Source organism: Leucoraja erinacea, chromosome 20 (genome assembly GCF_028641065.1).
Source record: "Leucoraja erinacea ecotype New England chromosome 20, Leri_hhj_1, whole genome shotgun sequence".
In the NCBI taxonomy this organism is placed as follows: domain Eukaryota; kingdom Metazoa; phylum Chordata; class Chondrichthyes; order Rajiformes; family Rajidae; genus Leucoraja; species Leucoraja erinaceus.
In genome coordinates, this window is record NC_073396.1 from 14,706,196 (window position 1) to 14,724,173 (window position 17,978).

The following is a 17,978-nucleotide window of genomic DNA, read 5'->3' on the forward strand; positions in this document are numbered from 1 at the left end:
GTTGGACTAGTGTAGTTGGGGCATGTTGGTTGGCGTGGGCACAATGTGTCAAAGGGCCTGTTTTCACACTGTACAACTCTGTGACTCTGTAAGAGATTAGATAAGTTCTTTACTTACCATTGTGATTCCTAAACTCCAGACATCAGACTTCACGTTATACCCTTTTTGATTCAGATCTGGATTAATTCTCTCAGGCTGTGAAGTAAACATAAACACACGCAGACCCGGAATGAAAATGTAAAAAAAACCCAGATACTGGAAATCAAAATTAAGCAGAAAGTGCTGGAAAACCCCAGCAGATTAGGCAATATCAGTAGAAGAGTTTTGTAGGATCAATCCCGTTCTTTGGAATTTTACTTCTCTTTCTGCAGACACTTCCTGACCATTTCAATTAAACAAATAACCAAATTAGCATCCAAGAACATACGTAGCAAATACATGCACCTTTCAGACAGTAGCACAAACAGGGTTTACCAAACAACCAGGACTTTGCTCTGATTGAAGATTGAGGATGCACTGCCTACTACATTCATTACCACAGATGGTTTTAAGATTTTGTTTTACATTTGAACTACAATATTCTGTAGTTCAATCAAATCTTGAATCTTGAACCTATGATTCACGGAAATTATGTGGTAGCAAATCCAGGACATTAACAAATATATGAATTAGAAGCAGGAGTTGATCACCCAGCATTAGGTGTGATCCACTATTTAAATCCATGGAGGATCTATCGCTATTCTCAACTCTGCATTCTCATCTACCCAGTGTAATCTTCTACCCCCTTCTTATCAAGAATATATCTATCTCGGTTGCAAAAATATTCAGACTCTTCACCTGTCCTTTTAGGAAGAGAGCAGCAAGCTTCTGTGAGCAAAAAAAAATGGTCACATCCATTTAAATGGGTGACCCTTCAGTTTTAAACCATGATCCTAAATTCTAGATTTTCGTGCAAGAGGAAGCATTCTCGCCACATTACTCTGTTGAGACTTCTCATAATCTGAAATATTTCATTTACGTTTTGTCTCACTCTCCCAAATTCCAGCAAATGCAAGCTTATCCAATCCGTTCTTTCCTCAGAAGATAACCCACATATTCCAGGTATCAGCCTATCAGAACCGTTTCCAGTGCATCCACGATCTTGCTTAAGTATGGAGACCAATATTCCAGATGTTACCTCACAAAAGCCAGATCTTCTCATACTCTTGAACCTATTTTCATTCCTTTGTAATGTCATGTCCTTTTCACAACTTACTTTCCTACTCATTATTGCAGCCTTCGTACATTTATCAATCTTACGGCCAATGTCTCCATCCTAGTCATTTATACAAGCTGTAAAAAGTTGAGGTCCTAGCACCAATCCCCATGTGACCATATTTGTTAAATCTTACCGGTCAAAAAAGTTATTTTATACTGTCTCCCTATTTCTTGTTAGCCAGCCAATCTTCTGTCCACACCAAGGTTCCCTCCCTCACCATGAGCTTTGATTTTCAGCTATCATTGACACAGCTTATCTTATGCCTCTGGAAATGTTTACAGCCACTGAATCTCCTTTAGCCCAAATGCATTTTTCTTCTTTAAAGAACTCCTGTAAACTGATCAAATATAATTCTGATTCCATAAAACTACATTGACTTTTATCTGACTACCGTGATATTTTCTAAGAGCCCTACAATGATATCTGTAATAACAACTTCTAACCTTTCCCACTGACAGAGGTTAAACTGCTCCACAGCAGCAAACCAGCTGTTATTGATCTCTAAAGTAGTAACCTTTTCCGACACATTAGTCAATCAATTGCTGTAAAAACACTGAAGACATTTTTCAGCAAACCTCAGATAGTAGCACAATGGGGTAACACAGTAATACTCTGATAATCTGCTATCGAATTATCTGAAAACTATGATGATTCAGCCTCTGTCTCACTGAGTGACATTTACTGCACTTCCTTTAAACTTCCCTGGGTCCTGTTTCCCGCACATGCTTCATGGAATGAAGCAGAAGGTGAAAGGTTGTTTTTCACAGGTGGCCTGTGACTAGTGGTGTGCCTTGGGGTTCGGTGCTGGGCCCATTGCTGTTTGTTGTCTACATCAATAATTTGGATGAGAACGTAAGTTTGCAGATGACACCAAAGTGGGTGATATTGGAGACAGTGAAGATGGTTGTTAAAAATTGCAGCAGGATCTTGATCAGCTGGGCAGGTGGGTTGAGGAAAGGTTGATGGAGTTTAATACAAAGAAGTGTTTGGGGTTGCATTTGGGAAAGTCTAACCAGGGCAGGACCTACACAGTGAATGGCAGGGCTCTGGGGAGTGTTGTAGAGCAGAGGGATCTAGGAATGCTGGTGCACAGTTCCTTGAAAGTGGCGTCACAGGTAGATAGGGTGGTCAAGAAGCTTTTCGGAACATGGACCTTCATCAATCAGAGCAATGAGTCTAGAGCTTAGGAGGTCATGTAACAATTGTACTTGATGTCGGTGAGGCCATATTTATAGTATTGTGTTCAGTTTTGGTCACCCTGTCACAGGAAAGATGTTGTTAAGCTGGAAGTGTGCAGGGAGGATTTGTGAGGATGTTACCAGGACTCCAGAGCTTGAGCTATAGGGAGAGGTTGAGCAGGCTAGAACTTTATTCCTTGGAACGCAGGAAGATGAGAACTGGTCTTATAGAGGTGTTTAAGATAATGATAGAGATAGATAGGGCAAATGCACACTCTTTGCATCTTTATTGATCCATCTCAGAAGCAGACTAGACCTTGGTTTAACATTTCAAAATAGGTCAGGCCTTCAATATTGCATTGGACCAACAGCCAAAATTTATTCATTTGTCTCAAAAATCTACAGCCCCTGAGAGTAGGATCCTACCATAAAGCCACGGTATGAGAAACACAGTGACTTTGCTCACAAAATACAGGAGGACAAGAGAGGCATAATTCTTACTCACAGCCATGTACGGTTTGCAGCCTGCGTCCATCGTTTTAGCCACAGAGTCCACCAGATACCCACTAATGCCAAAGTCACACATCTTCACATGGCCTTCCTTATTGATGAGAACATTTGAAGGTTTTACATCTGGAAAGGGCAACAAGAGATAAATATGCTCACATGGATGAATATTTCAACACAGGCGATTAAAAACTCAATGAATGCAAAACACTTGCAGATCTATCTAAAACTGACATTTTGTGACCACTGCATCCTATTGTTATTTATCTAGAAACCAGGCAGTTAAAGGTGCATTCCAAACCACAGAGGGCATGAGAGCCAATTAACAAAATGCTTGGTAATATTATATAAAAGTAAAATATTTGTATATAAAAAAAAAACAAGATACATTTTGCAGGAGGAATTTGTTTAATTAGATAGAAATATTACAGGCGCTTTCATGAATTATGCACATTTTTTGCATTTAGTTTGGCAATCAGCTAGACTCCGATTACCACTCATTCATATTAAGTCTACCTTCGATAGAATCAGAATCGGGGATATAAGCAGCAATGACTGCTGCAGTGTGCATACAGCAGCAATAAATCGTTATCTCAAAATCTTTTTTTGCTCAGATAGGCAAATACTGGTTTTGAGGCCAAATACACATTCCATTCTGGAATTTAAAGAAAGGGTGAGAGTATTAGAGCTTTTGCTGAGTTTAACGATGAAATTGATTCGCTAAATTTGTATTGCTAGGAAGCCGATTAAAGATTTAATTTTAAATAGCAGTCTGGCAGTTGTGGCTAAATTCCGGCTATGAAGATACAAAACCAGTTGAACTTTCCCCACAGGTATGAATGAATGCAACCACACAGAGCATCTTAATATAACTCCAGCTACCAGAGCTAGGGCGTCACGAAGAGGGCAGGATATGGTTTGAGGTTGGAAAACACCAGAGGAAATAAAGAAAGAATAAACAACAAAGTAGTCATATTTTTAAATGCTTGCATAAAAATATTTTAAAAATAATTCATTGGTGCTACTAATGCTCTGAGTAACCATCTACTGCAATGCATATTTTCCTCTTTCAATTAACCATTGTTAGTGCTTCCAATTTTCACCATGTAGAAGGGTTGCAGGTCAAAGGAAGACCATTGGCTGCAAGTACCTGGCCAAACCACCCACTTGGAAATACTGCACGTTTTCGTCATATGGATCAAAATATCGGAACTTTGCTCACACTGCCCTCTGGAATTACTTCCACCATAACACAGCAGTGATTTAAGAAGGCACCTCACCCTCTTCACAACAGGCGGGCAAGGCATTGATCAACTTGCCAGCAACACCCACATCCCATGAGTAAAGGAAGAACTTAACGTGCATCGCTTCGTATGAAAGAGTTGCACTCACCTCTGTGAATCACAGAAAGCTTGCTATGCAAATGCTCTAATGCTTTCACGATCTGTAAAGGCACAAAAACACATTTTTATTAACTTTCTCAAAATACTACAATACCACAAACATCCCAAAACAGTACACCTTCCATCCCATGTAATATTGCAGAAAAATTGTTATAAGGCTTTCTAAGCAAACGACTAATTATGAGTTTGTCTGAAACACTGACCAATCTACTGTGGTTTTGATGGTCCTACTTATTATTTCCAGGATATTGTGGTTTATGCCAAATATCTGTTCTGAACCTTTGACTCTCTCTACCCTTTAATATATCCCTCTATTTTAAGTAGGTGCCATCTCGGGCATCATTAAGATAATTATAATCATGTGTAATTTCTTCCGCAAACACATGATGATGTAATGGCACATTTGTCGCACCCTGCATTCCCACATTTGTCAGCAATTATTGTGCTAACAATGGCTTTGGCTATGTTGTGGTAGCAAGCAAAATATATGGAGATTTGAGTGATATTTGATCTATTTCTATATGTGTTGCCACGTCAGGCCAGACAATAAACTGTCACATTAACCAAAAGGAAAGGGCTTATTCGACGGTGACTCAGTATTGCATCTGCTGCCGTGCTAGAGGCTCGCCTTTAATCCAGACCATACATACTGTCCGTGTGGAGTTTGCATGTTCTCCATGTGACCGTGTGGGTTTCCTCCAGGTGATCCAGTTTCTTCCTACATCCCAAAGATGTATAGGTTTGTAGGTTAAGTGGCCTCTGAATTGCCTCTAGTGTGGAGGGAGTGGATTGAAAATGGGATAATGTAGAACGTGTGAATGTGTGAGTGATTACCCATGGACTCGGTGGGCCGAACAGCCTGTTACCATGCTGTCTCTCTAAACAAAACTCCTTCAATCCCGTCCTTAAATATGAGACAAAGGGGGAGACTAGTGTGGATTTTAGCACACTAAAATGGATAAGATTAAAGGAGTAACAGAGAAGAGAAACCATTTTGACTTTGTACAGTAAGTAAGAGGTGATGGCAAATCAGTGAGCTGTTTTATACCGCTCCCAATTTTTAATCCCAGAGGGAGAAAACATTACAAGAGGTTTAACAGTTTGCCATCTTTATGTGATGTGTTTAACACCATTACATCAAGTCAAAATTGGCCCCAGGATATTTAGATCTATTCCTCTATTTCCATAAAGAAGCAATTGAGAGATTTAATAGTCTATGATAAATTTAGCAAAACATGATGCACTGAAATGATTTTACAGGAAGGAAATGACCAATAATCTAGTTACATTCTGACAATCTAGACAAACACAGTCACTGGCTAAGCCCATTCTACATTGAGTTTATTGTTACATTGCAACCCCAAAATAGTATACAACTCAGACATAGACCACTGCTATAATATCGTGTGAAGTTTCAATAACCCGAGCTCAGACATTTGTCATCCTGGGTTGAAACATTCATTCTTTTATGAATGCATTCAGACTAGTCCTTAAATAAAGAGGAAACTATCTCCAAAGGTACTTAAATGTGTAGAATTCAATGAGTAAACAAGGTTGTGGGATTCCTTCAACCATTTGATTAAGTAACCCAGCTGCCATATAAGCACTTGATCTCCCATTGCAAGATCAACCCCCAGGAGAGCTCAAAACTATGCCAATAATTTGCTCTGGACAGTGAATTAAAATAAAAAAGATTGCAGATGCTGGAAATCTGAAAGGGAAACAGAAAATGCTGAAAGTGCTAATGCCAAGCAGTATCTGTGATCCCTCCATCTCCATCTCAGTGCATGGACCAGCCACTCGGTCTACCACAGATATCTTCATATACTTCCTTCCACAAGGGCTTCTTTGCATCCTCCCAGTCCCTAGGTCGAGTCCACATTTGATCTAATAAGGTATTCTGCACGTCAGAAAAGCCTTCCTTCTTCCTGAGACACTGCTTCCCCTTCACCATAATATTCAGAGCCCTTGAGTGCATCTCACCTATTTCCTGCACCTCTGCATCAACACCTCTCTTCCATGACAGAGTAAAACCAAAGATCCCCAGTTTCTAACCTTCCACTCCACTGCTTGCGAATCAACCTTTGCAATGTCCACTAGCACCAACATGTAATGCCCTTCTCAGCATTTCAATGGGCTCACTCCCTTCTCAATTCCCTGGCGAACTCATCCGTTCCCACCATCTTCAGCCTACACTTCCCCATGCAGCCACAGGAGATGGATCAACTGCCTGTTCATCTCCTTCCTTCACACTAAAGAGTCATTTCTGGATAGAGTAAATGTGGAGGTTCGACTAGAGGAAGAGTCTAGACAGAGGGCACAACCTCAAATTAAAGGACATACCTTTAGAAAGGAGAGGAAGAGGAATTTCTTTAGCAAGAGGGTGGTGAATCTGTAAATTAATTGCTATAGACAGCTGTGGAGGCCGTCTTTGGTATCTCCAAAGTGGAGATTGACAGGTTTTCGATTAGTAAATGTGTCAAATGTCACGGAGAAAAGGTGGGAGAATGGGGTTGAGAGGGAAAGATGGATCAGTCATGATTGAATGACGGAGTAGACTCGCAGGACCGAATGGCCTAATTCTACTATGTTTTACGAACTTATTCCAAATGAAGCAGCAATTCACTTGCACTTTCTCCAAGCTAGTGCACCGTTTTCAGATTTTACAATGAAGAGGAACAATGTGGCTCCTCTACAATGGAAAAAGCAAAAACCGATTGGGTGATCGTCTCATAGAGTACTTCTAGTCGAATCCACAGGTGTTTCCAGATGCCTTTGACTTTAATTCACATTCTCCCCGACTTGTCTATGGCCTATTATGACAAAGCCCAATGCAAGCTTGAGGAACACCATCTCATTGTCCATCTGGCCATGTTGTAGCCTTAAAGACTCAAATTTAAATTTGCTAACTTTGGACAACATACGCTTTCTTTCTGTCAACATCAGAACTGCTCATTTCAGTCTGTCACCCATTTCTTGTTTATCTCTTTCTAATAATCAACCAGGTGAGCATGACCCATATTATTGTTATGAACAAGCCATAACACGCAAAACAGTTTAATCTGATTTTGGTCTTAGTTTTGAACATTGCTGAATCGTGATTATCTGCCTGCAATTTGTAGTCCCATTTTTTTTGCCAATATTCATTAGAAGTGATCATAGTAAATGAAATTCAGAGCTTCTCCAGAGTAAATTCAGAGTTGCTCAAGTTCATTAATGAAACTATTCTTTTCACGAGCATCCTACAATTTTTATTGGCATTGCGACACTTTTTCCAATTTGTTGTATTTTAAATGAATTTTAGATCATTAATCCAAAATTTATTTGATAAATTATGGTGGGATATGAAATAGAGTTTCTGGATTATTAATCCTGGCAACTGGAACACTACGCCATAATTAATCATGGTGTCAGCATACTATGCAAGATTTTCTTGTGAAGAACAGGCAGGCATAGATACTTAACTATTGTAAAAAAAATAGTTTGATGAGTTATTCAATCGATTAACAATGTAGCAGTCTGGTTGAAATATAGAGCATCTTACAAACACAAAAAACAGCCACGAATCACGAACGTGCAATAGTTAATTCACCTGTGAATTCAGTACTGCACATACAACAAAACTTACAGATACAGCTATTTTCCCCAAAATATCCTCAGGGAAAGTTTTTCCTTTCTCAATCACTTTTTTGTAGAATTTGTCCAACGACGTGTCCAGTAGTTCCATACATATCCACACATCACCCTGAGATTAAAAACAAAGGGGAATTTTAATATCAAAATAAGCATCTCTTCAAACCATCTCTGATGCACTTAATAAACCTTACTTAATTTCAAATGTTCGGCTAAGATAATTCATAGGTTGGGGCTTAGAAACAAGAGCTGGGATGTTAGGTTGCAACTTTACCAAATATTAGTTACACCACACTTGAACTATTGTGCACAGTTCTGATTGCCACAGTATAGGAAAGACATGGTTGCACTAGAGAGGACAGAGGAGATTCCCCAGGAAGTTGTCTGGATTGTAAGATGTTCGTTATGGGGAGAAAATGGATTGGCTATTGCCAAATGCATTGCAATCCTTGTATCGCATGACATCATTTAATTCCGCATGGAATTAGAAAATATGGGTTTTAACAGTTCGATTGCAGGAGTTTAGACCCCACTGCTGTGCTTCATGAAGCAATAGAATACAGTTGGAATAACACACTCATTTGCTGTGTGGCGTTCAAGACTTGTACACTTTTGCAAACTTACCAGGGAGTCCCAAACATTTATACATTTGGAGCGCAGGAGGATGAGGTGTGACTATGTAGAGGTGTACAAAATCATGAGACTAAACGTGCAGAGTGAATTGAGAACTAGAGGATATAGGTTTCAAGTTTGCACGGTCAGTTTATCGTCACATGTACTAATTAAGGTACAGTGAAACCTGCGGGGTAACTTTTGTTTTTACACAAAGGGTGGTGGGTGTATGGAACAAGCTGCTAGAGGAGGTAGGCGTGGCAGGTACTATTGCAACGTTTAAAAAACATTTAGACAGGTACATGTGTTTTTTTCAGAGTACAATTAAGGTAATTAATAAAGGAACCAAATAGGAAGATGTGAAGTAAATACAGATTAATGCTGGGCAATACACTGGTTAATTTCAGTGTTCATTTATGCAAGATAACAATCTAAATAATAGGCAAATGCTATACAGCTTTGTATAGTTAAACCACATTCATTCATGGCACGAGTACAACACATTGCTGACTGAATGACTAATACTGGAAATTCAAGTAACACCCATTAGGGGTGACACTTTGAATTCCTCTTTGCAAATCAGCAATACAGACCAATGCCTACTCTGACATGCTTGGCTTTTGAGATATGGTATGCCAATAGTTCTATACCTGCACTGTGATGTAAATCTCATCACGGAGCACTGCAGTCTTTGTACCCTCCTTGATTCCTGCCTACATCCATTTTGTCTCAGCTTTCCTGGACCACAGCAGAGTGGGAAGGCAAGTGCCTTGGTCTCCAGATACTAGCGAAAGATAGCTCCTGACAGTCATAGTAACGATTTAGAACTTGTGACTATACTTTACTAGGCTATACTTTTTCAAGTCATGATTATGTGTGCCTCAATAGAGAAAGTGCAGGCGGTACTGTTCTTGTGTGCTTGCTTCCCATGGCCTTCAACGAAATAGAAGTCATGTTATTGGAATAGATTGTTTGATATGTTGCAAACTGCAACCTTGGATGCTGGTGGTGGAAGTGGTGAACATTTCAAGCAATAGATGGGACACAAATTAACCACATTGTTTTGGCCTCAGTAGAAATGCACTCCTTAAGAATTGTTGAGTTGCACTTAACCAGCCAAGTGGAGAATATTTCATCATGTTCCCGGCCTGCATTGTGTAACTGGTGGACAGGTTTTGGGCCGCCCCATGCGTGTGTAAAAGCAATCATACGAGGTTGCAATCGTGAAGTGGGAGGGAATGGATTGGTAGTTACACAAGGGAATGGCTGAGCTGGCTGTCAAAACCCAAGACTGTTTCTTAATGTTTGATACATAGAAAATATTTAACCAATCAATCGAACAATTAAAAAATTAATAACATTATAGAAATAAGGGGTAACAAACAAAATCCCATGAGAATACATAAAAATAATTAAAGACATTTAACCAATCACATGGTAGATAAAAAAGCTGGAGAAACTCAGCGGGTGAGGCAGCATCTATGGAGCAAAGGAATAGACGACGTTTCGGGTCGAGACCCTTCTTCAGACCCAAAACGTTGCCTATTCCTTTGCTTCATAGATGCTGCCTCACCCGCTAAGTTTCACCAGCTTTTTTTTATCTACCTTCGATTTTTCCAGCATCTGCAGTTCTTTCTTAACCAATCGCATGGTATTTTTCCCCAGGGTAGTGCAATAAAGAACTAGAGAGCATACGTTTAAGTTGAGTGGTGAAAGATTTAATAGGAACCTGAAGGGCAACATTTTTATGCAGAGAGTAGTGGGTATATGAAATGACCCGTCAAAGGTAGGTGAGGCAGGTACAACAACAACATTTTTCTATAGGTCATTTGGACAGGTATCTGGGTAGGAGAGGTTGAGAAGGATATGGGCCAGACGTGGGCAAATGGGACTAGTTTTGATGGGGGTCTTAATCATCATGGACAAGTTGGGCCAAAGGGCCTGTTTTAGTACTGTATGGATCTATAGCAACCATTCCTTTCCCATGAATGGGGAGGCTATTCTTGCGTTGGGTCTAGCAGCTTATTTATGCATTTCGCTCAGGTATTGATGCTGGAGATTTGTTATGGTTTCACACATAGCTACTGGACCTCATAAGCTGCACACAATTTCCACAGTTGCGGTCAGTTAGTCTGGGAAAGGTCAGTAGTTAGGCGAGTAATGAACATTATTTAATTGCACAGATTGTGCTCCAGATGGTTTTACAACAGAAATTAGAACAAATATTTTAAAAACTGCTGGAATTTCAAAAGAAAAACAACAAACACTGAACAGTGTGAGGTTCGTAAATACTGAGACAATGTCAGTAATGACATAAAAGATTGCCCGATGCACAGATCACAATTTAGAGATTTTGAATCTAATAATTCCTTTCCAATCCCATGCCAAGTATTAGATAAACTCATTTTGAGCTGCTTTCCCCAAGAGCCATAGTTGTACAGTAACAGGTCATTCAGCACATGATATCTATGCTGACTTTTTGTCCATCTACACAGTAATTTAATTTTCCGCATTCTTATACAAATGAAGAATGCTGATGCTTTCTTTGACCACTATTGGGATTCACATCTGCACTTTCAAGATGAAATATTGCATATTTTTAATCCCCATTTCCTGCCACTAAATATATTTCAATACCTCACGAAACAGTGCTCCATAAAATGTGACTGTATAGAAACAGTCAACCGTTCTCATTGAGATATCTAGGTCCATTAGCAATCGCTTTTGTTCCTGGGTGTTCACAGTTGCTCGAATTCTCTGAAAAACAGAAATAAAGACATATTGCACAAGTTAGTCGGGATCGAATCCGGATCTCCGGAATTGCAAGTGTTGTAAGGCGGCAACTCTAACCCTGCCGCCCCTTAAGTACCTGTGAAGTGTAGTCACTTATGTAACACGGTTACCAGCTTTGTGTACAGCAAACATATATAAGCAGCAGATAATCTCTTTTAGTGATGCGTATTGAAGGCTACAATACCAGAGAATCACTGCTGCCCACTTTTAACAGGGTTTGGATTCTTTTACATCTCCTTGAAAAATGATGGATGAAACGAACATTGCAACACAAAACCTCAAGCTCACAATGAGAGGCTGGTCACGAGTGTTTCTGCAGCAGTTAAAATGAAGGGGGGAATGTTACTGACATGGAAATCGGCAAACTAAGCAATTGAATGGATTGGGTATCAGTGCATTTTTAAAATGGCAATTGTCAATTATTGCTCCACAGAGAAAAAGCAGCAAACTTGAAGTCCATTCCACACACAAGAGCTTCCATCACTAAAAGGACCAGAGCACATGTATAGTATGTCTGTCAAAGAAGCTCCTTGAAACTGAATTGGGATATAAAGCAGCAAAAAGGCTTAAACTACAGCCAGCTTGTAGCATGACCAAGTTTGGTCAGTTTACCATATTCCAAACTCCCAGGTGAGGAGGGGACTCCATTTTGAAGTTGGAAACCAAAATGGTGAGGTTATGCCCTGAAATTCTGATAAAATAAACCACAAATCAGGGTTAAGCCACCCTCCCCCTTAAAGGATATTTGCAAAGATTTAGAAGCACAGAAAGTAGTGATGTTTTTCCACATTCGAATTAGGGCTGTATACAACAGTGGATCAAGAATAAACAAAATAAACACAAAGTGAATCCTGTCAAAATTAATCCAAAGAAAATTGTACAACATTTGTGAAGGCTTTACACACCTGGTCAACCTGGCCCAACAAAAGAATATCCTTGATCAAATAGTTTATGCAAACTTTTATTGTTGTTTGAACTCAGTGCACTTATGGTATCAAACAAGCCCTTTAATCTTTTACTTATAAACAACAGTAAAGCTGTCATTGTAAGGCATGAATGGAAGCTTGGCTAAGTTATTTAAGCATTAAGCAATTACCTGTGAAAATGCTGCATAATAGAGACAAGATGCAAAAAAACCTTGCTGTTAAAGCAGCATTTCATTTTTTACACACTAACCATTAAAACAGTTAGTGTAATTTAACAGTAAGTGTAATTTGAAAAGACTGAGTAAAGATGAGCCAGACCAAACAGAAGAGGTCATTAACTTAATGGAGGCAAGGCGACAAGTGCAACTGTTCATGAGATCAGAGGCTTGCAGAAAGAATGTAGGAACAGCTGTAAATGCAGCATTGGAAATGCAGAAATAATTGAACAGAAGTTGGGATAGTGGCTCTCCTGTGCAATAACATTCCCAAATGCTCACCATGCTGTCTGCTTTGTTAACTGGGAGAGGTTTGGTGTTCTAGGAAAATAATGATGAACAATGACAAAACTACCAACAGTGCAGATTGACGTGGAGTTCAAATGACATCTGGGATTTTAAGTGGCAGCAGTACTTTCACCTTAGCTAATGAATTAAAGTAAATTCTGTAAACGACTACATACCGACACTGACTAAGGTTAAGGTCACGATTTCAAGGTCAGTTTATTGTCAGATGAGTTTCCTAGTCGGCCTCTTCATACCAGAGACCACGGGCCCCACAATGTTAAAGTCCAAAGGCCCCCTCTATGAGGATTAAGATTTAGTGTTGGATCCCCTGGAGCCACAGGAGATGCAATACCTGTCCCTGCACCTCCTCCTTCACATCCATTGGTGAGACCAAATGTAGATTGGACACCCATTTTGCCAGACACTGACGCTTGCTCCACCGAGGCTTGCTGGATCTCTTGGTTGTGAACCATTTTAACTCACTTCCTCCTCCACTGCCAGAATGAGGCCACAGGTAAACTGGAGGAATAACATCTCATATTCCGCTTGGGTAGCTTACAACCCAGTGGAATGAACATTGAATTGTCCAATTTAAGCAAACTAACAATCTACCCTTTTTTGCCCCCCTCCCCCACCTGGATGTACACCCTTTCCTCCCACTTTCTACCTATATCCCTTTCTCTATCTTCACATTTCGCTCATCTCTCCTTATCTTACAGACTTTTGTCTTCTTTTCATCACCAGCCTTTGTCCACTCACCTACTAATCAAGCCCCCTCCCCCCACCTCTCCCCTGTATCCACCTATCATTTGCGATGCTTTGTCCCTATCCCACCTCTTTTCCTCCCCACTATAATTAGCCTGAAGAAATGTCCTGGCCCAAAACGTCACCTATTTGTGCGGCACTGTGGCATAGAGGTAGAGCTACTGCCTTAGAGCGTCAGAGATCTGGGTTCGATATTGACTACAGGTGCTGTCTGTACAGAGTTTGTACATTCTCCCTACGACTTGTGTGCATTTTCTCAGATCTTCGGTTTCCTCCCATGCTTCAAAGACGTGGGGGGGGGGTTAATTGGCTTGGTGTGTGTGTGTAAATGTGTGTGTCCTGTTGTGTGTGTGTGTGTGTGTGTGTGTGTGTGTGTGTGTGTGTGTGTGTGTGTGTGTGTGTGTGTGTGTGTCGTGTGCAGTGTGTGTGGTGTGAAGGTGTGTTTGTGCACTGTATTTCTAAAGTAAACTAAATTCTCTGGTGGTGCTGCCTGACCCGATGAATTAGTTCTAGCAGTGGGTTTTTTTTTGGGTTGGTAAATCAGCTTCTGCATTTCCTTGTCTCTACTCGTTTAGGTGGGCCACAGAGTTCTTGAATGTGGTCCAGTTCACCAGCTCAAAGCAGTCATGTAGGAGCTCTTCTGTTTCTCAGGCCAGCGTTGTGCAACATTCTGTTGCCCTCAAGCTTTAGTTTCAGCTTGTACACAGGGAATAGCCTACTGGTCAGATTTTTCAAAATGTGGGCAGCGGATGGAGTCATAGACATCTCTGATGGTTGCGTAGCATTGGTGGAGAATACGAGAGCCTCTGCAGGACAGGACACATATTACTCCTAATCCTTACAATTACCCCTATAGTTTCCCTACCACATGTAATGCTCACTGGCCTTCAATTACCCCGTTTGTCCTTCTGCCTTTCTTATCTACATTAGCCACCCTCCAGTTTTCAGGTATCTCACCCACAGCCACAGATACAACATTCTCCATCACGACCCCGAGCAATCTCTTCCTTTGTTTCCTATGCTTAACAATCCCCATAATTTATCATTAAAACAGTATTGATTATTGCCCATTTTTGATTTATCCAAGATTTTTTTAAGTCTTTCAACCTCAAACGGAAGCTATGGCAACCAAAAATTAAACAACAAAAAAAATGAAGCAAGGACTGCAGAAACTCATTATTGCTTTAAGCAAACGTTCCAACAATTATTAAAATGATAAATAATACTTAGAGCTTAAAGGATTATGTGGGACTATGTAATTGCGGTACAGCAGTGATGATGAACACAAGTTAATGGAATACCAATAGAAGCCACAAATCCAACTTTACAAAAGTCAATCCAAATTTCCTGGTGAATACATGGATTTATAGAACAGATTTACATGTCAGCTTAATATATTTGGAGAACAGTTAACTAATTACCACTGCAGTAATATAACAATGCCAGCTAATTTCTGGGAATTAGCAAAGCAACAATTGCAATGAATTAGTGCACTATCCCACTGCTTATCCATCTCTGGCCAAGGTGGAATAGTTGTAATTTTTGCCAATTTTTGTTTTAAAGCGCCTAACACTTATAACTTAAATATTTTTATTTCTGGTTCTATGCTGTGTTGTAAATTTTAGGCGAGTAACAGGAGTGTTCTGATGGACCACTTAATGGTTCAAAAAGAGCGAGGGGGGAGAGAAAAAGAGGAAAGATTCTTTGCTGTGATGTCTTCATCAACCTCCAGGACACAGCTGACATACTTATGCATTATTACACACTAACCTGCTCCTAGCGAGACTTCTTTTAAAAAGCTGTATAGTGCAATAGGAATGCTCCTTTATATTGCCTGTGTCTGTGAAAAACAAATGCCGCAATTACCACGATTTGCTGTCCTGCACTGTATGTGGAGTCACACACACACACACACACACACACACATCTAAGATATTGAACTAGAAGGGCACTTACAAAAACAAAAATCAAATGTGGCACAAAAACAATAACAATTCTTGCAACACAATAAAAGATGATTCAACTCATTGTGCCTGTGAATGAGGTATTGGAGTTACATCCCCGAAACCTTGGTTTGAGGCCCACTTCCAATTTTCCTAAAAAAGTTACTGCTCATGAAACAATAATTGAAGCAGATTACAGTATACTCCAAATTACATAGAAATTAGACTGGGTAGCATTGTGTTTTGTGTGCAATCCAACCGCAATTAAAGAAAAAACATAATTGAAATTAGAGAAATGCAACAGACAACATTGTTCCAAATGTACTGTATAGCTGTAGGAAAGAATTGCAGATGCTGGTTTAAATCAAAGGTAGACACAAAATGCTGGAGTATCTCAGTGAGACAGGCAGCATCTCTGGTGAGAAGGAATGTGTGATGTTTCGGGTCGAAGAAGGGTATTGACCTGAAATGTCACCCATTTCTTCTCTCCAGAGATGCCGCCTGTCCCGCTGAGTTACTTCAGCATTTTTTGTTTACCGTTGAACTATGTAGCTGACTGCTGCTGTTGTTGCTTTATCTTCAGCAGTTGCTCAGGGCCAAGGGTGACTTTCACTCAAGCTCCCTGGGATCTGAGGTGGTTAATGAGTTTGAGGTGAGATCTGCAGACTGTCATATGTTGGGCAGATGGGGAGGTGATACAGGAGGTGGTGCACTCCTCCCACTTTATTCACTGGTCTTACACCTGCCTCTAAAGAGATTCAAGGCTCTCATGTCCATGAATTAAGAATACAATACATTACTCTTTCTTCATACGATGTAGGTGGTGATCCAGGCTCTCAGAGCCTTCTCGTCAGTATCATTCCCCCATGTATTTCCCCATATTTTATTCCCTCTTGCCTGCCGCCACCCCCGCCCCCCCCCCCCCCCCCTCTTCTAAACCTACCATCAAACTACACTATATTAGGAAGAAATGACCGTTGTTACCCAATCCAAGAGCATGTCAGAAGGATGTGACGGGAACCGGAACACCTCCAGGAAGTGCAAGCAATCAGAGAAAGGATGTACAAACTCCGCACAGTCAGAATTGAATACGGGTCACTGGAGCTGTATCTCAGCAGCAGCACCACCAATTGCTGCACTCTTGTCATCTTTGGTGAGGAATGGAGAACATCCTGGAATATTATTCTTCGACCCTTCCCCCACCTATCAGTGCTATCTGTGGGTATTTAGAGTCTTAGTGCTGTAGGTGCTGACCCAGGAGAGAACATTGATATTGGGTCACTCATCCGGCCAATGGGCCTGAAGAGATTTGCAGTGTTAATGATGGTGGTACCATCCCAATTTATAGCCATAGCTACTGTACGTAGTCCATGCCGCTGAAGTGCATCGGAGGATGAAATTCACTGCTGCCGAGTACTTCATAAGCTTAGTGCCCAGTTTAAAGGTTTTGATCTTCAAACAGTTTTCCTCAGATGGCCAAAAGCTGTGTTGGTGCCCTCGAGGTGGCGGCAGATGATGCGCTTTCTCTGCCTTTACTGGCAGAAAACTCGAGCTATATGACAATAAAGGCTATTACTGTGCAGCTGATGTCAAGTGCCAGACTCCATGATCTGGAACTGCATACAAACCTATTTAGATAATTTGCAACTGAAATGGCTCCACCTGTGATATTTAATCAGTGCGGATTGATGTGAATTTATTGTTTTTTGTAAAAAATATATTTATTGCTTATAAATGCTAAAGGATAGTCAGTAATGCACATTTCAACCTGTGACCTGCAAATTTATCGCAGTAAAACTGTTCCACTGCAACGATACTGCAACCACTAGATGGCATTCTGAACTGAGCCTCAGCTAAGCCAACCAAGAAAATTTAAGGCTCATAAAATAGACTCATCCACTGTATCTCTATATCAGCAAAGGGTTCACAATACATCGAAAGAGGGATAAAACAAAACGAGGAATGGTGATGAAAAGAACTTGAATGGGGAGCAGAGCTGTTGCCTCATTGCTCCAGATACCCATACTCAATTCTGACCTCCAGTGCTGACTATGTGGAGGTCACACTTTCTCCCTGTGACCATATGGAATTCCCCCCAGGCGAACCAGTTTCCTCCAACATCCCAAAGACATGCAAACTGGTCATTGTAAATTGCCCCTAGTGCAGGCAGCTGGTAGAATTAGTGGGAACTTGATAAGAATAGGTTAGAGAGTAACATTAATTGTGGAATGAATGGGATTGCTCTGTGGGGTGGCAGTGCATGGACAGGCCAAATGACCTCCTCCTGCTCCATGTAAATACATGAAAGGGGCACCAAAAATAGCAAGTTTTTTAAAATAATTAATTCATGCAATGATTATATCTGCAAAGGCCAGATTTGCAGATTTAGTTGCAGATTCTTAACTACCCTCAAATATGATGGGGAAATCACACATCTGAAAGACAAATTAACTAAAC

The 17,978-nt window shown here is 40.5% G+C and overlaps 1 protein-coding gene across 2 annotated transcripts in view; it reads right to left on the reverse strand.

Annotated features, from left to right (window-relative positions):
• LOC129706817 (dual specificity mitogen-activated protein kinase kinase 6-like) overlaps positions 1 to 17,978 on the reverse strand; it is an 87,825-nt gene that overhangs the window by 10,373 nt on the left and 59,474 nt on the right. For both annotated transcript variants that reach the window (XM_055651332.1, XM_055651331.1), the window contains exons 5-9: positions 11,229 to 11,348; positions 7,975 to 8,091; positions 4,336 to 4,387; positions 2,942 to 3,069; positions 118 to 195 (exon numbers count right to left, since the gene is read on the reverse strand). In XM_055651332.1, coding sequence (XP_055507307.1) covers positions 118 to 195; positions 2,942 to 3,069; positions 4,336 to 4,387; positions 7,975 to 8,091; positions 11,229 to 11,348 — 495 coding nt within the window. The remainder of the gene's footprint in view (positions 1 to 117; positions 196 to 2,941; positions 3,070 to 4,335; positions 4,388 to 7,974; positions 8,092 to 11,228; positions 11,349 to 17,978) is intronic.